Source organism: Phalangium opilio, unplaced genomic scaffold (assembly GCF_054372755.1).
Source record: "Phalangium opilio isolate 3A_F unplaced genomic scaffold, DU_Popi_V2 ptg000105l_1, whole genome shotgun sequence".
NCBI classification, from domain to species: domain Eukaryota; kingdom Metazoa; phylum Arthropoda; class Arachnida; order Opiliones; family Phalangiidae; genus Phalangium; species Phalangium opilio.
Window position 1 is genome coordinate 1603646 of NW_028324207.1, and position 25500 is coordinate 1629145.

The 25500-nt window shown below is 38.7% G+C and overlaps 1 protein-coding gene across 1 annotated transcript in view; it reads left to right on the forward strand.

Moving 5' to 3' along the window:
* The window catches only part of LOC149625161 (chondroitin sulfate proteoglycan 4-like), a 50983-nt gene that overhangs the window by 21429 nt on the left and 4054 nt on the right, over positions 1-25500 (forward strand). The window contains exons 2-7 of the mRNA XM_089851935.1: positions 19952-20115; positions 20581-20799; positions 20926-21567; positions 21712-22010; positions 22108-22452; positions 22517-25470. Of these exons, the coding sequence (XP_089708061.1) occupies positions 19952-20115; positions 20581-20799; positions 20926-21567; positions 21712-22010; positions 22108-22452; positions 22517-25470 (4623 nt within the window). The remainder of the gene's footprint in view (positions 1-19951; positions 20116-20580; positions 20800-20925; positions 21568-21711; positions 22011-22107; positions 22453-22516; positions 25471-25500) is intronic.

Here is a 25500-nt window from a genome sequence, read left to right on the forward strand (position 1 = left end):
TCACGAGCGGCTATTTTGGGAAAAGACGTTGAAGAAGCGCGAGGCGATGAGGCCACGTGCATGTACCCCACAATCTTGTCACGGGATGATGAGCCACGGGAGGAACTGAGTCTAGACTTCTTTTACCAAAAGCTAAAAGAGGAACTTACTTCCTCCCTCACGACACTCCCGTACGCTGTTGATCGTGGCACGCACCTTCTTCCTATCTTTCGAAATATGAACACGGTTCTACTTTTTATTCTACTATACTATAGTTAAATTGTTGACTTTTAATTGATCATATTACAGTTCAAAGATAATTTAGTTTAACGCCTTCAGATCAATTAATATAAGTTTAATTATTCGGGACACGTGATCTTTGTGGGTTTGTACAACAAGGTGTGGTACGCCTTACCAATCCAGATGAAGCAGCTGTCAAATATTTACAAGAGGTCACGGGGAAGGTCACTACGAATTAGCGGCAGCCTTCTTTGAAGTTATAGATGGATATTGTACGAGTGGCACTTGGTGTGGTTTGGGAGAATATTTTGGTTAGCAATATTGACGTTAATTAAGGGGTATCCCATAAGCCCTCAAAGATGTATAAAAACATCGTGGCATGTTAAGCATTCCCTGTGTTACTTTTATAATATCCTGGTTACACTGATTAAATTCAATAATAAAATCTATCTATATCTATATAAATCAAAGTCCTGACTGACTGACAGACTGACTGACTGATAATCAACGCCCAGCTCAAACCGCTTGCCCTAGAAGGCTGAAAATTTGCAGAAACGTTACTCATAAGTAGTAAGCGCGTACTAAGAAAGGTTTTTCCAATCCGCCGCCATCTTAAAAAATGGCGCCCAGAAATGTAAAAAATCTTTCCTATGCAACAACGTCCGTGCGTTTCAACCGATTTCACAAATATTTAGTACACTGGTTTCCTTTAACCTATTTACAGACTGAATGGTCTTTCGGGTTCGATTTGTTACCATCTTTTTAAATGGCGGCCAGAAATTTAAAAACCCTTCTTTATGGAATAATGCCCGCGTGAAAAGTAATAAAAAAATGCATCCCTATGGGCTGACGGGCAACGCCGAGTGCCTTCTCTCCAAAATTGGTCATCAGTAAAATCTACCCATTCTTTGTATCATTTTGATGGAAGTTCTTATTATACGCGAGCGACGCCGCGTGTAACAGCTAGTTAAATATAAATACCTAAAATAGTTACTATTAATTAATCTTATGCAAACATTACCATTTGTTTTAATAAAAAAATGGGGTTTAATCTGGCCTATTTTTAATCTTACCATTTTCGCCTTAGGCAAATTTCAAAATAAATCTAAGCTACCAAATCCTTACTTACTTTCACGAACTCTGATCAAAATATTATTTATTTATATTTTATTTCCCTTCCGGAGTGTACATAATAGAGGCGGTAAAAATTTTACTGCGGCATTTCGATCCATTAAACGATTATCATTCAATATTTATTCAATCTCCTATTTTATTTACCCCGAATGTGATATCGCTGGAAGGAGTTTTGCTTTCGGGCACAAACAGTTTCAATCTCGTGCGATGTCTTAATATGTTTATGTACCTACGTCCGAAGCTAAAATGACACGCGCAAAAGCGCTGTTTAAACAAACCTCCCCAATGCTTGCCAAACTACGGTATTATAAATATATAACCGTAAGTCTCCACCGCATCTAATACCCCTTAGATACAATTACGCAATATAGCGTCACCTATGGTGACGAACCCGAAGCTAAAAATTATACCACCAGGAATCCATTAAATTTTTCAACTTGGAATCTTTACGTAAGAAGCCTTTTTCTGGGCCTTTGTTAGGTAGAGGTGTAGAAATCGTCACCCATGACGTCAAGCATAATATATTTGAGCTTATAAATCACGTGATATCGAAGCATCTTGTGATTAACAAAGACTTAAATTAATTAGGTATAGCTTCAAATAATAATAGGAACCATTTTAAATTTGAAATTTGGTGGTGGACTGGTAACGTTGAAGCCCTAACTAACGTGTTTGCGTCTATCATTGTTCCGTCTAGAACAAGCAGACGATTATGAGTTCTCTCCCCCTGCCCGTCGAAACGTCCATATTTTTAGCAAGGAGTATGAAGTGCTGCAGTCGAGGTAGACCTATGTAAACTTACAGTTTATAAATGTATGACACTGTATTAATCTCCACCATCATAGTTAAGAGCTAAGAGACTATATAGGCGTAGCAAATTTCCTACTGGCCTATTACAGCTTTTAATCAAGGCAGCCCACAAATGATAGGCTCGTGATTTATGTTTCCAATGAGCGCGAGCTTGTCTCTACGATGCGTATTTAATCGATGCAATTAGGGATTTTAGATTTACAATTCAGTCTTACCAGTGTAATACGATTGGTATAACTGTGTATGTTTACTAGCACCGTCCAGGTGTTGCCCGACTACGTAATCTAATCTATTATTATAATCTCCTTGAAGAGAAATAAAATATAATTTCCGAGATCAATGCCTCAATTCATTCAATTGAACCTAATTAGTTAAATATTTTAATCTTTTAGAGAGGAATTAAGAAAGGATAAATGTTAATATTAAAGTAAGGTCCTGTTTGGTCTTTTGCCAAAGAATCTGGTAGTGAATGAGAAAGGGATCAAGACTTTGGTTGGTAGAGGGGTTTGTGTAGGTCACAAACTTCATATTGGGAACACACTCAAATTAATTAAAAGCTTTAATTAAACCTAGCTCACTTTCTAAATAATTATTTCTATTTGCATTTGACGTAACAAATTTGTAGTGCTCAATTAAATTAGTGATATTAAATCAAGCTATAAATCTGACTCATCAAATTATTTTTGCCAATCTAGTTTTCTAATAACAAGAGCTGCAGAAAATTCGAAAATATTCCATGATCGAGTTAAATGACTTCAATCTCGTACAATCCAGAAGTGTCAGAGACTTTAAAGTACAGAGATAACCAGAAAATCAATAAAACCTTTCAATTCTTCCTCAGCCATCTCCCCCCCCCCCCGTTGAAGATCGATGTTTGTTTGGGGAGCGTCTAAAGTCATTGGTAAATAAGTTGAAATAAACAATATACAAATTTATATTTTAGATTACGCTCTAAGGCTTTAGTTAACCATCGCGTTATTGCGATAACCTTTAACCTTTACTGGTAAGGAAGCGAGCAACTGTCGATCGAGTTTTGTGTTACTGCAGACTATCCATCTTTCAACTCGAAAAGCCGGAGAGGTTTCTGCGTGTAATACCAAAGATATATAGAAATAATAATTTAGAAAGTAAGCTTAGGTCCTCTAGGGAGTTGAATGAAAGCCTTCAGTTTAAGTGAATTCCCAGTATGATTTTGGCGACCTTAACCCAACCCTTTTCCGAGTCTTGATATCTTTCACATTTACTACTAGCTTCTTTGGGTCTAGAAACCAATCAGTGATCACTCTAATCTTTCAAATTAACCAGTTATCTATTTTTAATTTAACTCTAAAAGACGAAATTATTTAGCAAATTCGGTTCAATTGCGGCAATGATGAGTACTGGAAAGAAGTGAAATCTAGTTTATTAGGGAGAAGGTATAAATTTGTCATATTTCCAGCTTTATCTCCAGTCCAAACGTAGGTCCGGAGTTAATCCCCGCCTCTAAATTACAACCAACATCTCATTGGTTCTTGAAAACTCACGTCAGCGCGACGACGCGAGTGTCGAAAATTACGTATTTTCTGAGGAGAGGCGAAATAGCCTGGCCTCCTTTTACGTCCCCCCTTGTATTTTGAAAGGGGGACTGGGACTATGGCGCGCGAATACTTAGGTATCTTATACCTTCTCCCTAATAAACTAGATATCGCTTCTTGGTACTGGTATTTGAAATTACATTTTCGGTTTGCACAAGTACTCGCGTATATTGCGCCGAGTTTTATTACCACAAGTATTTCAATTTGCCTTTGATAGTAGGGCCTGACTTGAAGTTGAACCTCGTTACTGACTTTTATCTTTAGAAATGGGAAAGGCCGCGGATGCGTCGTCCAGGAAGCCGGTGCGGTACACAGTGACTCGTTTTCCTCTCTAGGTCCCTATTGTTCCGGGGTCCTCTCAAAAGCAAAATTATTGATTTCTAGAGCAAATACGAGAGCCGCTGAATAGATAGAGCTCTGCCTAATTACCTTTCGATGTATCTAAACGACTTAATACTCTTCCCTCGCGTCTAGAAAAGAATCTTTTAAAAGAAAATCCATCATTTTTATGATATTTAAATCCCCCATAAGGATCGTAGAGGATTTTAAAATTATTACTCGAAATTAACTTGTCATAAGAAAATTATAAAGGGTCAATTTTTAATAGACACTTTAAATTTTCTAAAAAGGATTTTTGCGAGAGACATTGTCTGGCGCGTTCAGAGAGAGAACCCGATCATACAACCGGTTTTCCGGTACTTGCGGCTGAACGCATCTTTATGACGTTGCCCAAAACAATAAACCAATCGTAAAACAAGCTAACTGTTGCCCGAAATCACCTATTGATAACTATACTGACCTATTTCTAACTGTACATACATCCTAGCAATTTCATATATCTGAAGTTTAGCAAACCGATTTTTTCATCGTCAGTACCGCGAATACAAAATGAGCTTTTCCTCTAATCTTTCAAACACTTTAAAGTACTTAAAACGAATTCTCAAATTGATACTTCAAAATAATTTTTAAAATTTATAAGAATATTTCAAAAAGCCAAGAGACTGAATAGCGACAAACTCTGTTCAGTAAATACATGTAGTACACGTCTTATATTAGGGAAAATAAGGTAAAAATGAGTTTGGCAATTTTTACTGGTTCGGGCAATACATGGTAAAGGGCTTTTTTGAGGAACGGAAACGTGCGTGCTTTTCATCGGGGCAAACATAAATTACGAACAACCAAGAAAGGAACAGCTGCGTTTGACAGTTCGTTTTCAGCCTTTTTTACCGTTGCCGCCGCCGCAACTTTCTCGTAACTATTTGGCACACACAAAAATAAATAAAAGTCTTTCACAACATACATATCATTATAACATCAAATTCCTGATAAAAACATCTAATTTTGATATTAAACAAAAGAAAGGAACGCAATTTGCATCAATATCTTAGGGTAGCACTAAAACAAATGTCGGCTCTAGCTGTAGCGCCCCTAACTCTCAGGCTAATCTTCTCCACACATAACCGGTTTTTGTCTGCGTTCAGAGATAAAACCCGGTCACATAACCGGATTTTTTCTGCGTTCAGAGATAAAACCCGGTCACATAACCGGATTTTTTCTGCGTTCAGAGATAAAACCCGGTCACATAACCGGATTTTTTCTGCGTTCAGAGATAAAACCCGGTCACATAACCGGATTTTGTCTGCGTTAAGAGATAAAACCCGGTCACATAACCGGATTTTTTCTGCGTTCAGAGATAAAACCCGGTCACATAACCGGCTTATCTGCGTTTATCTATAAAACCCGGTCACATAACTGGTCTTTGTCTGCGTTCAGCAATGAAACCTGGTCACATAACTGGTCTTTGTCTGCGTTCAGCAATGAAACCTGGTCACATAACTGGTCTTTGTCTGCGTTCAGCAATGAAACCTGGTCACATAACCAGTTTTTGTCCGCGTTCAGGGATAAAAACCGGTCACATAACCGGTTTTGGCCGGCGTTCAATGATAAAAACCGGTCACATAACCGGTTTTGGCTGGCGTTCACGGATAAAAACCGGTCACATAACCGGTTTTGGCCAGCGTTCATGGATAAAAACCGGTCACATAACCGGTTTTGGCCGGCGTTCAGAGATAAAACCCGGTCACTCGCGGCTGAATGCAACTCAGTGACGTCCAGTAAATCTGGTTGTTGCAAGAACAATTTCGGGAATCGCCTATTAGAGATACTAAATCGTTGCTTCAAGAAACCTTGAACCGAAAGGAAAAGGAAAATAAGAACTGCCACCCTTAGAGACGGTTCAGGGTTTTCTGGCGTGAAACTTTCTTTCTCCGTTGGTTCTTCCTAATAAGGGTATCTGAAGTTTGGTGACGGGTCACCGCTGTGGTGTGTCCTTTCCACTTAGAGTCCTAATAGCTGGTGTAGTCATTAAAGCTCCTAAGTATCCTTCTCAAGCTTGAAATATGGCAGATTGGTTTCCGGATAAAAGGGAAGAACCGTGATTCTCTATATGAAACAGAATGGCCGCAGACCGTTACGAAGACGTTACGTTTGTTTCCTCGGAAGAAAAATGGCCCGGAAGCATTAGGTGGGAAATTGACTCGTCTCAAGGAACTATTCTCCAAAAGGAATAGCCGTGATGCACGACCGCGAAAATCTTGTAAAGCTAAGTACTTTTAAAAGAGTAATTGCCTCCATCCATAAGCCACGCGAGATTGTCAAGTTGGCAGCGAAAATAAATTAGAAATATAATTTATTATTCATTATTGGATTAAATATTAAAGGCAGTTAAATACGATGAATTATTTATTAATTAGATAAGATCTAAATTAGGTCTAGTAGAAATTAATTGAACTGTGGTTTAAATGGAGGGTGAAAAGGAAAAACAAGTGATTTTTTATTGTTTCCGCTATTAATTATAGTGAAACATTCAGGAAATACATACGTGTGACTTTAAAATTCAAGTAAGTTTGAGATTTCATGGATAGTTTGAAATTAGTACCTCGATCCGACCAATAGCGTGACGTCCTGCACTCTTCTTAACAAAATTTCCATGGCAAGCTCCATGTCGAATAAAAATTGAGCGCGAGATTTGATAAAAAAAATCCTGGCTCTAGGTATAGAGAGTGCCAATGGAGTTTTGTTAACAAGAAGGCAGGGAGTTACGTGATTGGTCGGAGGTGCAAATTTCAAATTATCTATGAAATATCAAACTTATTTGAATTTTAAAATCACTGGGAGGTATTTCCTGGATGAGTCACTATGCACATTGACCTTATAATTAGTAGAAGAATCGACCAAAAAAATATCACTTGATTTTCCATTTCATCCTCCCTTTAAAGGGATGTTAGTAAGACACATTCAACCTTATTCTACTGAAAACTAAACACTACTTACTATCCCTTTAACAACTCAATACAATACAATCCTCAGTTAAGAAATGTCGCATGTCATATATCATTTTGAAGATAACGTAAATCATCCAGGGAAACTATATATGTAAATCGCAAAAACACGGACAATACAGCGACCGACCTCCAACTCTTCTTCAATTCGGGAACAGAACGAACATGGGAATCGCGCGTAGCAAAGGCGATTTTCGAAAGGGCGATGTGATATAAAATCCGATAACACCGAGTCTACAGGGTGTTCCAAAAGGGATGGTTCTTCGTGCAATCAACTTTGAGTTGAAAATGTAACTTCTATGACATTTTTCCCGCACAACGGACTCTTCTTTGGTAAGTTATGATTGCAGAGTCGATCACTTTAATCAAAGTAAATTATCAATGTTTTTTAGATTATTGCTTAAATTTATGGGGTCACGATTGTGTGTTATTGAGTGGTCCTTGTGGGGGCAAAATCTGTCAACGAAGTTACATTTTCGACTCAAAATTCATTGATAGAACAGTCCCACTTTACTTCGATCCTATAATTACTGTTTTTTATGAAACACTCTGTATTTCTTACGATAAAAATCGAATAAAAATAAATGGTTTTTCCGTTTCAACCTCCCATGCAGAAGAATCACTCGCGTGTAAAAAGTGGAAGCGCGGAAGTAAGGAAACTAATCAATAAGGAAGTAGGGGTATTTATAATACTCTTCCTTCGGATAAAGATCCGTTCCGTTTCTTATACGAGATTTCGTAATAGGATATACGATATCTTCCCTAAAATAGCCGAACCTTCTCTCATAATTTGTAAGATGATATCACGATGCGTAGGATTTACCTATAACTAAACAATATGACTACCTTTACTTTGATTATTCAATGATGAAGATCGTCAATAAGAACATTATCTTCGTACACGTGGAATAGGATGTGATGTATAGTAGTGTCTCTTAAGGTAGCAATTAAGAACCGGGAACAAAAGGGTTTATTTGAGTTGACAAAATTCGTAAATGAAATTGTTGTTGTATTTTAGAGTGTTGTCATTGTTGTCCACAGGCACAATGACCCATCAATGTTCCGTTTTAAAATAACAAGGTGATCAACAGCCCAGCTACTATTAGCTAGCCCTCGATACCAGTGATCCTTAGCGTCTTCAATACTAAGCTGACACTTTTCTTATACTATGTTCTTCTAAGTACCAATTTCATTATAAAATTCCTTAAGTGGGTCTGTCTTTATCAGGGGATATATGAGAGCGCAATGGTTCCTATTATCTTTATGTATTCCTACCAGAAGTGAGATGAGACCAGAAGTACTGAGCTAACCAAATTCTTCACTTGGCGAAAGTGAATATTCTTGATAACACACCAACGGTTGGCCCTCTGGTAGCGGTTTCTGAATTTTCCCTCCAAAATGTGAGACGCTCGCGGTGGTAGACGGCCGAACTAGATTCAAGCACCCGCGTCCCTGTTCCGCGACTTTAGGTTGAGGGGAAGGGGATAGGAAAATTTTTTGGAACTCGACCAATTTTTTTCTCTCTAGTGTAGGCGCGATGGAAGCGGCATAAAATCCTCAAATTTGTTCACTAGTGCCAGGATCTATTACCAATGCTAGAGCCCTTCACTTCGAGTCTCATCTCACTTCTGTTCCTACTAAAACAGAAAGCAAGAGCTGAAATGAGAAACGAGAAACTTCTACTCTAATTTAAGGCTACAATAATGGTTGTAATAGCAATTGCAAAACAGTAGCGTCGCTAGGGTTTGAAATTTGGGGGGGCTAAATCTGGGCAAACTATTTTAAAGTTATTATAAGAACTTAATATAAACAAGATGGCCCAATGGCTGGGACTTAATAGTAACCACATCGTTACCTATTTAATTTGCACAGATAAAAAGAAAAAACTTAAAAAGACCCTAAACAAAAAATCAGAAGTGTCCGACCCCACAGTGGTAGCGTGTCTTACTGCTGCGCCAGCCAGCCGGATTCAATTCCCGGGTGCGGGGTGAAATTTTTTTTAATTAAAATAAAAACTCTAACTGAGCTCAGCTTCCATTAAACTAAAATCTGACGATAACGAAAGCGAAAACCCCGGCCAGTACTACTACGGCTCGGGTCAAGCTAAGAGCCTATCGTATACTACGATGTCGCTATAAATTGCATAATGGGTTCTTTGGAAAATGTGTAGACCTTTAAAACTATCCGTAAATTTGTGTCAACATGAAATTTTTCGCATTTTAAAGATGTACAACCTTTTATTGATAAGGACTATGGAACCAATTATGAAGGATTTTCACTCGTCTTAGGTTTATTTTTAGTTTTGGTTAGCTTTTAGTCCACACTATTGGGACTCCCTTCGAAAGAACATGAAACATTTTACTTGTCTCCATCTGTTTTTTCTTCAAAATTTTACTGTTTGATATTGAAAATTTTTTATATATTGCTACAGAATTTTAGGTTGCTAACAGCAATGTTTTGGTAGGGTTTGCGGATTTTTTTTTGGGGGGGGGGGGCTATAGCCCCCCCAAAAAGGCCTAGCGACGCCACTGTTGCAAAAAGAAAAGGTGAAAGTAAATTTTAAACTGGCTACTTAACTGATAAATGAATATTCAGCTGCGAAGTTGTTAAATTATTCAACCCTAAAAGGGTACAAATCGGTTTCAAAGTTTAATTTCCAATTTTTTGGATGCTGGGAAATTCTGTATGCTTATTTATTCTGACGTTGTGGGAATTATTTTATCCCTTAAGAAAATTAAAGGCTTTCATCCGTTAAAAGATATATTTTTTCTCCTTCTCCGTTTTGCATGGGGAAAGGAAAAAGGGAGCTTTAGAAATTAATTCTAGATGATTGCTTTTGGCATTTAAATAAAAAAGATGGAGGGTCGATCCTTAGCCATACATCCCCATGGCGATCGAGCCCAATTTCTCTCTTTCTAATTTTCTTAAAATTACTTTGGCGCCTCGAAATAACAATTGACGCGGGGGCCGCACCAGGATGCTACATTACACGTTCCAGGTGTCAAAAGGGGGACGCGACGCTGCTGAGGTTTTAAACTTTAAATCATTAAGAATGCATTAGGAAAGAAAAAATTACGCCAGGCTTATTCAAGCAAATATATCATTGACTTATTTAAAAATCTTCTTTTTCCTCTTCGATTAAATTCTAGCGCGTTTAACCTTTTCCAACCAAAATACAGTGTGTTACAAAAAGGGTAGTTATAGGCAGGATTCGAAAAAGCCGGGGTTTTGTTAAAAAGACCCAGCTAACCACCGGGTTTTATATTTAGCAGTTGCCTGATTTGTGGAAATTGTCATTTAAAAGTCACTGCTTAATTAAAAAAAAGTCTTAATATGTTTCATAAAAAATAAATATTATTAAATAATATTCTTGTAAAATAAAGTTGAAAGAATAAATATATTTAACTATAATTAAATTAAAGTAATTTTAGCCAAGGTTTTATTAAGTGGGTTTTTGGTGGTTTTTATAAAGAAATCATTGTATTTTAGCTTCTTAATTAAATTTAAGGGGCGATCCCTAAAACACTCCAAACATAACTTGAAAAAGGTGTCATAGAAGTTACATTTTCCACTCAAAATGGCCCAAAGAATTTCCCCTTAATTTATGGCAGACTTATCACGAACACGCTGTATACAGAATCGCGCGTTATTTTACGAGATGCTTTGGTTGATCACATCCATATCGCCGGTCATTCATCGAGAATGTAGTTATAAGGATTCCATATAGTTTTCATCTTACTGTGCGATTGTTATAAAAAATACAGCAGAGGGGCTTGAAATGTCCGCGTGACAATATGGCTGCGACAAAATGTATAGGAATAGGGTAAAACAATGAGGTTACAATATTTACTTTCAATTTCCTGACGATGTGGTCAGGAAATCAGATTATTTCCGTTGAAATTTAAAAGCCACGTTTAAACAAAAACATTAAAAGAACGTCTCAGAAACGTTACCTTTTTCCTATTTTTCCTAAACCACGTGCAAAAATTAATTACAATTGATTTATTCGTCGCGAGCGATTTCGCGCCAATTTTCTTTTTGGCGCCTTTTCTCCTTTTCCCCCCTAGATTTTTACTCTTTTTGAAATTCTATATTAAGCCTTGGTCTTGATTCTCGAAAAGAGGTAGTAACGAGATAATTTGAAAACTGGGAGCTAATAAACGAGTCTAGGTTTTATCAGCCATCTCCAGGGTAAGAGTTAAGAGGATTTTCATCTCCCCCAAGAAACTAAACCTATTAAGATTAACGCCTTTTAAAATTAAAACAGCATCACAGAGATAAAGTCACCTTTGCTTTCTAGGCAGTCACTGCACATGTCAGAGATTTTCAAGAAGGTAGCGAGCGGAGACGGTATTTTATAACGATGTGGGGCGATAAGTCAAGTCAAAAGATTAATTTTAAACAAAGAACATCTGTCTTATAAACCTACCGCATTTGAAAATATGTAAAGGTTGGTTTTCACGAAGGATTGTATCTCTTATAAATAGAATTTTGCTTGAAATAGTACACCTAACCTTAACTTAGGTTCCTGACCTAAACCCAATCCTAACCTAACTTAAAGGCCGACTTCCATCGAAAAAAACCGAGCATCGAGACTAACAATGGAGCGACCGTGCCGATTTTCTAATCCCCGCTGGGGTAAAAGATGGAAGGGTTCTAGCTAACTGAAAGCCGTGCAATGTGGTTCTAGCGAACTGAAGATACACAATAGAGAATTTCCTTCAGGGAAAGGCAAAAATTCGAGAGGAAATAAATTTAAAAGGATTTCTATTGTTCATCTTCAGTTTGCTAGAACCACATTGCATGGCTTTCAGTTAGCGAGAACCCTTCCAACTTTTGACCCAGCGGGGCTTCGAAAATCGGAATGGTCGCTTTACTGTTAGTTTGGATACTCGGTTTTCAGTTCGCTATAACCCTTTTCGCTGGAAGTCGGCCTTTTAGGGAAAAATCAGAAATTTGATATTAGTCTCGGGTTCGATTCGATATTAATCTCGGGTTTGAATATTTAAATAAAAAAATGGCAAATTTTGATGAATGACCTCATGTTCAAAAGGGAAACCACTGAGTACCGCCTTTGTGGTATTTCCCACCCAAAACCTAACGAACCCTACAATAATAATGATGTTTTTCTTCTTCCAAATGAGTATTTCTCACGTCAACCAACGCCTATACATATGTTTTTATCCAATCTCGGTTTGCCGCATTGCGTTCGTAATAGCTAGTTGTAAGGCAAAAGGTAAAATGACCGCAGTCATAATGGTAAAGGACTAATGATATAAAACAGAAACAGGTGAACTAATTTTGACATAATTCATAGTACATATCATCTTTGGTTAGGCTGAAATTGGATTACATAGTGAAGATTATTTGAGCTTGTCATTTTTATATTATCAATAACGGTCCTTAGATATTTTGGAGAACCGTAGGTGACACGTGAAAGGACAGTTCATATTTTACAAACTAAATTAAACACATTTATTTACTGTCTCGATATCAGGTAATAAATCACCTTTCCTTCTGTTTTAAAGTGTAGTCTATATTTATTCCCTCGAAAATAAATAAAACATTTTAAGGAAATTATCTTTCCTCCTGACCAATCTCGATACCTAATTTACATATATTTTATATTCTCGAACACTCCTACATCTAAGGCTTTAAAAGCCGAGTATTTAAATTGACATATTTCAAAGTTACGTCTGGGTCTTAGGGACTTGATAGTCCACTTTTCTGTTAAATAAATATAAATTCAAAATCATTCCCTTCCAGATCAATACCTAAATTCATTGAAACTCAACCGAATTGGATAAATATTGATGTCTTTTAGAGAGAAATTATAAACAGATAACTGGTAATATTATAGCAAGAAGTGATATCTAGTTTATTAGAGAGAAGGTGTAAGATGCCTAAGTATTCGTGCGCCACAGTCCCCAGTCACCCTTTCAAAATACAAGGGGGGACGTAAAAAGAGGCCGGGCTATTTCGCCTCTCCTCAGTCGGAAAATAAGTTGTTTTCGTCATTCGAGTCGCGCTGACGTGAGTTTTCAAGAACCAATGAGATGCTGGTTGTAATTTAGAGGCGGGGATTAACTCCGGACCTACGTTTGGACTGGAGATAAAACTGGAAATGTGGCGAATTTTTACCTACTCCCTTATAAAACAGATATCACTTCTTGATTATAGTAAGGTGCTGATTGGTCCCTAGACCTAAAGAAGCTAGTAGTGAATTGGAAAGAGTCAAGAATTGGCTGGTAGAAGGGTTGGGTGTAGATCGCAAACACCATACTGGGATTACACTAAAAATAAAGGATCATTTTCATTAACCTCCCCAATGTACATACCTACCTAGCTCACTTTCTAAAATATTATTATTTTTATTTGTCTTTAGAGTTGTTTATAAGCCTGTCAATCTCGGATATACGAAACTTTAAACAGGAATTAAACCGAAACGGTTTTGGCACCCTTGGATTATTGTTAACTTTGAGATTTATATCTCGGATTTTCTTTTACAGTACCTTCTTGCGCTTAGGCTTACTTTCTTACGTGTTACTATCGAACCAAGCTAGCCCCCCCCCTTCCGTTACCCCCAAGAACCATTGGACTTAGGGTTGGAACCAGAAAAAAAAATCAATAATAATGGCTGCAACTCTAAAACTTGTACGTTTTTAGAGTTTAAATTTAAGTTATAAACATTTTATAAATTTCCATTTTCATTCAATTCGTATGCCTATTCCTGGCCAATAAAATGAAATATGCTTCGTTTCTTGGGGAATTGCCAAAGGCGAAAGGGTCGAAAAATGAAATGATTTCAGACTTTGGGGGAAATAATAAAAAGGCGAAAACTTTCTTTAGTCCCCCTTGCGGCTGGCTGACGATGTAATGAATATAAGCAGACGTCTTCTACACTCGGTAACAGGTACAATTTCATCTACGGTACCCTTAAGGCGTTCCCTTCTATCAAGAGCAAATAGAAAATATAGAAAGTATGGCAGGTACTGGAGAGATTAAAAATACTTCAAATTAAGCGAATTCCCAGGACCATTTTTGCTACCTACATCAACCCAGCTCCAAGTCTTGATATCATTCTCATTCACTACTCGCTTCTTTGGGTCTAGAGACAAATCATGCAGTAATCATTCTACTTTAATATTACCAGTTATCTGTTTTAAATTGCTCATCTTAAATTGGGTTCATTTGAATGAATGAATTTGAATGCACTGATCTGGAACGGAATGCGTTAGAATTTATATTTTAAATTGCTTCAAGGAGATTATAATAATAGACTAGATGTTGTACTGTGACACCAAGTGCTGGTAAGCGAAAATAGATTTTCTGCTTTCCCTCGTACCAGGGAGAAAATATGTATGATTGAGTGGTAATGATGATGGGTGATCTGCGGAATGTAAGTCTCCCAGTGTACCTTGAGCACACCCCTACCCTTCGGTAGGCAATTGTTAAGTGCTGCAGCGTAGCGAAATTGTATTTATATGAGAACTAGCTTCTTTTTAAAAGACACAGGGGGCATCCTCGACGTTTTAGTATCGTACGACCCTACCGAAACGCTGAGCATGCTGGGAGGATTTCGTTGCCCTAGATGGGGGTACAGACTGCAACGTTATAGATTTGGATATTCGGCTCCATCCATCTCTCCTTCAAGCTCGTATTCGCGTTCCAAAATTATTACACGAGTTTGAAGTTTCAGTGTTTCGTTTCCTTTCTCAGACAGACATTTGTTCTGATAGCGTAAAATTGATTGAAATTGCTGCGGTTGTATGATATTATAAGGCTTAAAATTCATCCTTATAACTAGGGGATAGCTGCTTAAACAATTGCATCGAGATGTAAGGCTTAAAGGGAAACCAGGAATATTTCTCCCCTTGATTATGGCCAAGACTCGGGGAAAACGAAATTTAGTAAAGGGGATGATAAGGTTACTGTAGGAGCTAGCCGAGAATATATCCTACTCTTTCTAATTAAAATTCAAATCAGGCAAGCGTAAAAAAAGGGAACCCATCCCCGCTTCAGTGGAAAAAGAATAAAAAAGGCGCGCGCGTTGAAAGTTTTTCCATCCAAGTTTCTAAAACTCTTCAGCAGTCGTTTGGACATTTCTTAAAATTCCTTTTTTTCTTTCGCAATGTTTCCTTAAAGTGACGGTAAAACGCGAAACTAAAGTACAGTTACTTATAATAATACAAGTAGAAAATATAGAATAAAACATTAGCCAAGAAAGCCTTTCGTTAAACCTTTGTTTTAAATTCTCACGCGCCTTACTACTCGTGTCTCGAGGGACATTACACAATGTCACGTGCTTTTGAATAAATTAATAGCGTGTTGGCCAAGGCCTACTGCTTTATTATTAAATTTAGAATGACCGTTTCGTTGATATACTAGGCCTAGTGAACATTAATTTTAATTTTCTTGGTGATAGCGCATACCGTTCTGATATATATTTTTATATCGACAAAGATATCATTCTCCCAGTTTTCCTATCCCCTGTAGCAGAAGTATATTATACTTCTCTTTGAGAGAAGTGCACCAACCACAAAGCGGGGTAATTGAAACATGATTCTTCCCAACATCATTTTACATTTGGAGTGCTCAAGGTTGCTAAACCGAATGACATGCACAATCTAAATAATTCCCTCATCATTACTCTATTAGCGATAAACTATTTGCCTAGGCGCATGCGCTTGTGGATTTTTATCCACGTCAAGACAATCAAGGTTTATGGGTTGATTTCTTTGGATTTAGCCCATCTTAAGTTTTGATGTTGCATAACTAAAGTATTAAGAGGATACAGAGTGTCACCCTTCTTCTATTATCCCCTTCTGCCTATAGGAAATATAAGATATCTAGAGACCGTATGTGTGTTTCTACTTGGTTTTTGTTTGGTTTTCCGTTATTCGCGGATAGGGGAGTAGTATAAACACTTTTGGGAATAAGGAGGTGATACATTTAACAACAATCGATACCCAGAGTTTGTTGCCAAGATTTATCTGATCGGTGTGAGAATTAATCATATTTTCAATCTCGGTACTTTTTATGCAGAAAGATTTAGTTAAAAGGATACTACGGGTTAGAATTTTTTCTTTTTTAATGGAAAAAGGGTATAAAATAATCGAATTTATCAATTGGAACCATATTTCTATCTACAATAATAAAGAAGATACGAGCAATTAAATTTTCGTGATGGGGCGTAATAAACACTACTAGTTGGCTTTCCGGCGAAACACTGGGAAGTACCCCTATTGGACAAATCCATCAGGTGGTAATAGGCGTCCAATAATAATATTACACAGGCGCATAAACCTTAATGAATACAATAATACGCGTCCAGTATGTGCTAGAGGACAGAAACCTGACCCACCTCCCTTTAAACTTAAACTAACTTAAAACACCAAGGGGTGGGTCAGGTTGCCGTCTTACTCCAGTGAGGTAAACCTTAGTACAATAACCTGATCGCAGTATAGGCTAGAAGACCGAAAGCTGACCCCAGCATGGGCTAAAAGACAGCAACTTGACCCCCAATGAATCTGAAGTATCCTAAGGTTTCTTAAACTTACTTTAAGTTGCCACGTCTTATACCAGAAGTGAGATGAGACTAGAAGTAAATAAATAGCTCTAGCATTGGTAATAGATCCTGGCACTAGTGAACAAATTTGAGGATTTTATGCCGCTTCCATCGCGCCTACACTACAGAGAAAAAAAATGGTCGAGTTCCAAAAACATTTCCTACCTCCTTCCCCTCAACCTAAAGCCGCGGAACACGGACGCGGGTGCTTGAATCGAGTTCGACTGTCTACCGCCACGAGCGTCTCACGTTTTGGAGGGAAAATTCTGAAACCGCTACTAGAGGGCAAACCGTTGGTGTGTTATCAAGAATATTCACTTTCGCCTAGTGAAGAATTTGGTTACCTCGATACTCCTATTCTCATCTCACTTCTGCTTATACCCATACACCGCTAAGACTGTGCACATTGCCATTGTAATAGTTTAGAGATTGACTCACCTATCTTGTAGAAAACTTTATAAACTTTTCGGTAGTAAATTAATAGGTAAGCGTTAGCAGCAGGCGGTAGCCCTCTCTTTAAAAATGTCAACTCTTTTTATAGCGGCGTCTTACATTTTAAAAGTCGTATCCAAGAAGGTGATAGTCGGGAATGTTCATTTTTTACTTCAAGATAAATTGCCCCCTTTGCCTTTTACGACGAATTCAATTGTGAGTCCCCGCGAGAGACGCCAAACTTACCGAGATGATTGCTCCTTTTCGCAAGATCATAAAAATTGCAACGCGTTTTCCGCAAGAAATGTTTTTTTTCTTTCTTTCTTAAAAAGAGATCTCATAAGAAGTCCTAGGTGGACCGTGGATGGTTCAGAAGGAAGACCCCCTCCCCAAAGGTAGCTGACACGGACTTTGTGTCTAAAAAAGGGAACCAGCAAAGATGGAATTATTTTTTTATTTTTTGCTGTCCGAGCACGTGCAGTGAATTTAAGGGAATATACCTTTTTGACGTAAAAAAGGGGGTAGGCAACCTTCATTATCAAGACATACAAGGGGGGGGGGTGTTGATAAATTGCCTTTTTGGGCCCTCCCATGATTCTCGCGCGGCTAGCTTAAAACAGTGAGTTCTAAATGATCTTCAAATCCTAATGATAATTTCCTTGCTAGTACATACCGTTCGGTTATTGTATTGTAAGCGCTCACCCAGAATCCCTGTCCCCTATACAGTTGAAGGTCCGTAGTCCAGCAACTTCGCAAGCTTAAAATTTAATGGTATAGACTGCTCCTAGAACTGATATACTCTGGAGAAGTTCTTTAAAGCTAGGGGACAGCCTTCTCCAACTCAAGGCTTAACACTGAAGGAATGTTTGAAAACTTTCATAGCGACGTCTGTCATAACTCTGCCAAAATATTATTTAAGGGCTGTCACAACGTTAAGTCGCTTACCTTTTAGGAAACTACCGAAGTACTTAAATCAACATTTATAATGTTGTTTTTCTATGGGGACACAGACTTCACACTGTTACGATATTACTTTAATATGTTTGCAGTTTTAATATAACCTAAAAATAAAGTTTACTTTGAGGCTCTCTGAGGTTTTGAGATAGATTCGAAAAACGTCCTGAAAAATGTGACTAATCCAAAGTTTGCAGTACCTACATACACCTTTGGCAAGGTTTTTACATTTTGAATGCCATCCTTTATATACTAGCACCGCGCTACATTTAACATCAGTGCGTTCCAAGTGGGACCAAAGTTATTTTAAACGTCACAACTTTATGGAGAAAGACAGTTCCTAAGTTCAAGTGCATGGTAACCGTAGACACCTTAATGAGGCCCGCTTTTCAGAGGCAGGGGATATACAATTACAAGTAGAGGAGTGTTTTGACATTTACGCCACGTGCAGCCTGGTATTACTACCATGATTCTTTAAGTCCTTTATCTCGCGCGTGCGTACACGTAACCCTTGTATCAATGTGTCCCGATGTGTCGCCATGGATCTTAAAAACCTTATAGGAATTAAAAAGTTGAGAGAGCCCCTTGGATTTTATAGTATATCAAGGTCATTCTAAATTTCAAAATACAAGGTTGTTTATCCTCCTTGAGGCCTGACAAGACAATGAATTAAACTGTTCCTATGCCAACTGTACTGATATGTGTTATCTAAACACTTTAAGTAAAGACTTTCGCAGCGAGTTTAACCCTAGTCGCAACAAGAGATAATAGAGATTGCGCGTGTTGGGAATATAATTTGGGGTTTAACACTAATACCTTTCTCTTTATAAGTAATTCCCTAAACCGGGCTAATCGGATTTGTTCTTTCACCTTTTATATACTACACTCTTTCTCGTGGCAAAATATAATACCAAAGACAAATATAAATAATAGAAAGTAATAGGCCTTACAGACTCCAAACCGTTATCGGCGTAGCTTATCTTAAGCCGTGTTTACACGAGACACTTTGAAACCGTTTTGAACCGTTTTGGAATGTACAAAAAAGAATTTTAAGTTGATAAAAGCAGAGATCTTTCACGAAAAAATGCAAATCTTATTTTTTAAAAAGTGTTATGCCTTTCCAAAACGGTTGAAAACGGTTCCAAAGTGTCTCGTGTAAACGCGGCTATAATGAAAGCGTAAGTTTATAAGATATATTCCATAAGCGTGACACTGCCTATACTTCGTAATGTTAGAAACTTACTGAGAGTTAGTTCGAGAACCACAAGCGAGAATTGACTACGCTTGGTTTTTCAGTCCATCTTCCTATTTTGTCTGTACTAAGCCTTTGGCAGCGCTTCACCAGACGTCGCTTTACCTCGAATCGATGACGTTTCACGTAATCAGTGACAAACTTATGGAACAAATCTTATGAACTCATGATGAAAGTCCATATTCTGAATATAAAAATGGCACATTTAGAGTTTTAGACAGCTACTAAATCGGGAATTGGTTAAAACTTTAAAAGTATCCACTAAAAAACGCATGTTTCTCTATGAGAATTTTTGTCCTCTTCCAATGTGGTAACTATGCCTTTTGAGGCAGGAAGTATTCTAGGGTCATACCCAAAAATCACATATCCTACAGAAACTGGTTAGTGGTTACACGGTTAAAACTTCAATTAAGTATAGTTTTTCTATGGGGTTTTAGGTTCCTTCCATGGTTGTAACTATGCCTTTGAGGCTAGAAGTAATCTAGGGTATACCCAAAAAATCCACAAAGGTGACCGCATCACCGATATTAATAGAAAAAAACGGAACTAGTATGGACATGTTGTTCCGTTTTGTCTTTCTTTTCTTATTCGATACTTCCAGATTGCGATTCGTTTCTTATTGCTTTGTGTTTTGTTTTTGTTTTTCTCTCTTTCCAAACACAAGCAGCTTCCTTCTACGGGGCCAGTCACGTGTCGATACCCTTCGAGGACTCCCGAAGCTCGACTGACATTTTCATCAGACTGAAAACGCACCGATCCGACGGGGTTTTATTGTTGGCAGCGGGACCCATCGATTATTGCGTTGTACTTATAGAGAGAGGTGGTATTAAGGTAGACGCGCAAACTCTCTCGTTAACCCTCCAAAGTATTAAGTAGATTCCTCGGGGGTTACCGCCCAGAATAAAAACCTCCAAGAAACAAAGGAAAATTCGTCCTATCAACTTAATGACGCCCAACCCTTTTTCCACGAAAATATTTCTCTTAACGGTCAACCGCGTTTACTAACTTAAGGCCTTGACATCTGACACGCGTCTTTATAAAATGAAAATATTCCAAATTTCATCCCCTATCTTAATTTATCATTCGTATATGATGGAACATATCGTAAGAACTTATGTTTATATTACCAATGAAGACGAAAAATACTTGGTTCAATATAAAACGTGTGTCAAGGTCTTTAGTAAGGGAACGCAGTTGCTAGTGGAAGGGCTCCCAAAAGAGAATTCCTAGTTTTTTTGGTTCTTGATCTGAACGATCTCTGATATCAAAATCGCTTTTACCGATTTTTTCATCAAGGTGCGCGTCAACTTGGGATCAGGAGAAGTCGTTCTAACTTCTTCACCGGGTTTAAGACTGGATGATTTAGCTTGGCACGAGATTCAAATACAAAGAACAGAGGCCGTATTGTCTATGACCATTGACAAGATCCATACTAAAGAGTTGGATATTCCTGGTCGTTTTTTCGAGTTAAATATCAAATATGGCGTTTACCTGGGTAGTTTAGGTGGTTTCAAGGTAATTTATTATCTATCTTATTTGACCGTTGAACTTTGTTGTATTCGTCTATTTCATTTCGGTTAAAGAGATTCAAAAGATTTCAATTCAAAGATTTAAATTACGTTGGGTGTTTTATTTTTATAGGAGGTCTTCTTAGGCAACTTGGAAAGTTTCCGTGGTTGTATGGAGGATGTGACCTTCAATGATCATAACATATTAACAATGGCCGCCGAGTCACCCGACCAGAGGAACGTCTACGGAGTAACGTGGGACTGTAGCGAAGAATTCGAAGCTTCTTCGTATCAAGCAGTTAGTTTTGTGGGTCGTGGTGCATTCGTTGCCTTACCTCGCTGGAACGCTCGAGGCGGTGGCACGCTTTCGTTCAACGTTAAAACTCAGTCCCACAATGCCGTTTTGTTTTACCATTCCGGTCCTTCCTCGAAAAACGATTTCGTGGCAGTTGAATTGGTTGAAGGTCGAGTGAGCCTGTCAGTTAACGAAGGCAGCGGCGTGGTCGCCTTGCAATCAGAGTTCTCTATCAACGACGGCGAATGGCATCAGGTGGAGATACAATTCGGTGCTTCGTATGTCGAACTAACCACAGACGGTCGCGTTAAAAACGTTCGCCAAGGCTTAGGGGAAAATCGATACTTCGATTTGGCCGGATATTTATACGCGGGTGGAATCGAACTGAATAAACAGTCTCGGGCCCTTCAGCAAGGACTACAATCGTTGCTAACAGAAGGCGTCGAGAGTTTCCTCAAGGGCTGTCTGAAGAATATCAAGGTGACGCCAAATCCTAACCCTCCTCTTCCTGGATTAGGCTGTCTTCCGTTTCCTTCAAGCACTCTCACACTCTGTTGTCAAAACCCTTTTTCCTAGAATGCATTCTCTTCTAATTGTTTTCTCCCCCTGACCCGGACGTTCTAGGTGAATGACGAAATAGTGGGGCTGAGGGAAGCCGAAGTCACCCAAGGGGTTCGAGTCAATTGCGTCTGGGAGTATACGTGCGCGAAGAATCCTTGCGTCGAAGGAGCCGAATGTTTTCAAGAAGGGGTCGACTCTTTCCGTTGCATGTGCTCCGAAACCATTTGCATTCGAAGTAACTTCACTTCCGGTTATAAACTATATACCAAGTCCACTCTTCCCATCGATATGGAAATTTTATCCCTGAATCCTCTTGAGGTGAAGGAGGGCGGAAGTGATTTAATTACGCCCACCCATATAAGGTACGTAAAATCCGTTAACCTAGACAGTTTCGGAAAGTTTCCGATATGTACGTAAGCCAGGAACAAAATTGATTTCCTCTATCGAACGTTATTTCAGAATTATTATGGATTATCAGAAATACGGACTTCGGGAAAACAACGTTCTCTTTCACATCATCGAACCACCGAAACACGGGACGCTTGAGATTGAGATCTGGGAGAAAACTGCCGAGAACCTCTTCAGTTTGCTTGACCTGAATACGGATAAAGTTCGCTATTCCCACGACGGATCTGAAAACCACGAAGATTCGATGGTGATCGAACTGGAATTTCAAGCCAGGAATTATCGACTACCTACATTTTTAGAGCAGAGACACCAATTCGTATATCATATCCACATTATACCTGTCAATGATCCACCATCGTTTCAAGTACCGCCTAATAAAACGTTCCGTTTAGCCAGGTAGTTTTAAGATATTTCCAAAAACATCAAGTAGCTATATTTAACTAGCGATGGTTATCAACAGGTATACGAAGAAAACATTGACGCCGGACATTCTAAAAACAGAAGACGCAGACACACAGCCCAAGGACTTGGTCTATACTGTTCTGAATCTAGGATCGTCTAGCGAAGTTGGTTACATTGAGAGTGCAAAGAAACCGGGCGAACCCATAGAACGATTTACCCAAGAAGAAGTCGAGAACCGTGTTATTAACTTTGTCCATCGTGGTGCACCCGAGTCGAAGTTATCTTTAAGCGTTTCGGATGGCATTGAAACCGGGCAAACAGCCGTAATTCGCGTCGCCACCTATGATCTAGTAATTTCACTCGTTAACAACACTGGATTGGTAATTCCTTACAATTCACACGCTGTTATTCACCCGGACAACTTAACATTCGGTACGAACGCTGTAGATCAGAATTTAGAGATTCGTTACGAAATGACTAAACTTCCTCAATACGGTACCTTAAAGAAACTTCGCATGAACAATAAATGGCACGCTGTGAATCATTTTACGCAACGACAAATTAATAAGGGTAAAATTCGTTACGAACACACGACTGGTCGACCAGCTTTCGACGAATTTAAATTCTCCATTTCCTGCCTCAATATTACCGTTCCCACTATTTACGACTTTCATATTAGCTTTACGGCGATAGACTTGGTAGAAGTGGTAAATAAAGAATTAGTTTTGGAAAATGTAGTTGAAGGGCATATTACCGAGACGAATTTGAAATATAAAACGTCACCAGTCTCGACACCGGCGGATCAAATTTCGTACACGATTACGTCTCCGACTTTATTCGGTAATATAGTTTTATTTCAACCCTCGGAAAATCGTATGCATCGACGTCTTGATGCCAATTCCTTCTTTACTCAGCAAGATATTGATAACAAGCACCTCAAGTACAAAATTCATCGTAAATCACACACTTTGGTTAATGATCAATTCGTGTTTCAAGTTAGTTCACCGGACGGGTTCGTTATGGATAATCGCGTCTTTAAAATTAAACACGTGCCCAGTGAATCGAACGCTGTTGTCACCAATGAGAAGCTAGAAGTTGCCGAAGGAGAATCAGCTTCAATAACCCCAAAGCATCTCTTCATACGGACACCCGGTGATGTTCCATTAACTTATAACGTTACCAGTCCTCCTATAAATGGCTTCCTTAGACTTATGAGCCCTTCCTTAACGCAAGTCGAGAATTATTCACTAAAAACGTTCACGAACGAAGATTTAGTTAGTGGTCGTATCTCCTACGCGCACGATGATTCCGAAACGGAACATGACTCCTTTCATTTCACGGCTTTCGCCAAACTGGGCGAAGATGATTTTATTTACAGCGGTGTATTTCATATCGGGATTATTATGAAAAACGACAATCCACCAATAAGAGTCGTTGATAGTGTCTTCAACGTTGTTCAAAGCGGTGAACGGAAACTAACTGGCAAGGATTTGATGTACGTTGACGCTGATATCGATTCCAAGCCCGCCGATATTCAATATACCAGAAGAGGAATACCGAACGGAGCTCTTTTTCACCTTGATAATCAAAACACTCAAGTTTATCAATTCACGCAGGAAGATTTGAACAATGGTCTTATCTTCTTTCGACATATGGGAGCTGACTACTCTAAAGTTGTTCTATGGATTACCGATGGTCAGTTTTACGCAACGGGTATTTTAGAAATTCGAGCGTCGAAACCTTTTATTAACGTTTCCCGAAATACGGGTTTGACCGTCAGAAGAGGAGAAAGTCAATTCATTACGTCGTACAACTTGACCGTAGACACGAATGAAAACGCTAATCCCAGCGAAATTAGTTACAAAATTATTTCAAAACCTAAATACGGTGAAATACTTATTAATGGCAAAGAAGCAAATCAGTTTTCGCAAAAAGACTTGGACGCCGATAACGTCGAATACGAAAATGACAACAGTCTCAGTTTCACGGATTCCTTCAAGTTTGTCGCGTATTTCGGAAACATTAACGTCGAAAGCACTTTCAACTTACGAATTTTTCCTGATAGTTATTGGCAACCTTTAAGTGTTTTCTGCAATAAAACACTGTACGTAGACGAAGGGCAACAAATCACAATCGACGCGCGAGTTTTGAATGTCGCGCATGCTAATGTCAATCCGGCCAATATCACTTATCACCTGAAAACTCCTCCCACTTTTGGAATTTTGGAAATCGATAAAAAACGCAACAAAGGCGAAAAAGAAGTTGAAAAAGAACCTAGAGAATCTGTTAGAAGTTTCAATCAAGAAATTGTTAACGAAGGAAAGTTATTCTACGTTCAAACCGAACAAAATGTAACGGAAGACGGCTTCGTCGTTGACGTCACTAACGGCATTACAAGCGTAACGGACTTGAAATTAACCATTAACATTATCTCAAAGATAATTCTTTTGCGTACTGGAAATGTGTCTGTTTTCGAGGGGAAGGAAGCTAAGTTGACGCCGGAAGACATCGGAGCCGCTAATCCTTACTATACATTTTGGATAACGGAATATTTAATCGTCGAACAACCTCATCACGGTTACTTGACGAACGGAAACGCTCAAGGATTCAAACTAGCCGCATTCGCACCGTCGCAACTAAACGCGGGGCAAGTCAAATACGTTCACGATGGAAGCGAAACGTCCCGAGATTGGTTTACTCTCGTAGCGAAAGCCGAAACACTCGGCAAGGAAAGTGCACCCAGCACTATTCACGTGGCAGTGGAACCGGTGAACGACGAAGCGCCTCATTTGGTCAACAACACGGGCCTAGTTCTATGGGAAGGTTCCGTGGCAACTATTACCAATAACCACTTGTCCGCTCTCGATGACGACTCAACTGCCGATGACGTCACCTTTGTCATTTCTAATTCCAATAATGGCTACGTGGCGTACAAGAACGACACCATGACGCCCATTCTGAGCTTCACGCAGGAGCAAATAAATCAAGGAATGGTCGTATATCTCCACACAGGTAATGACAAAGGCGAACAGAAATAACGGA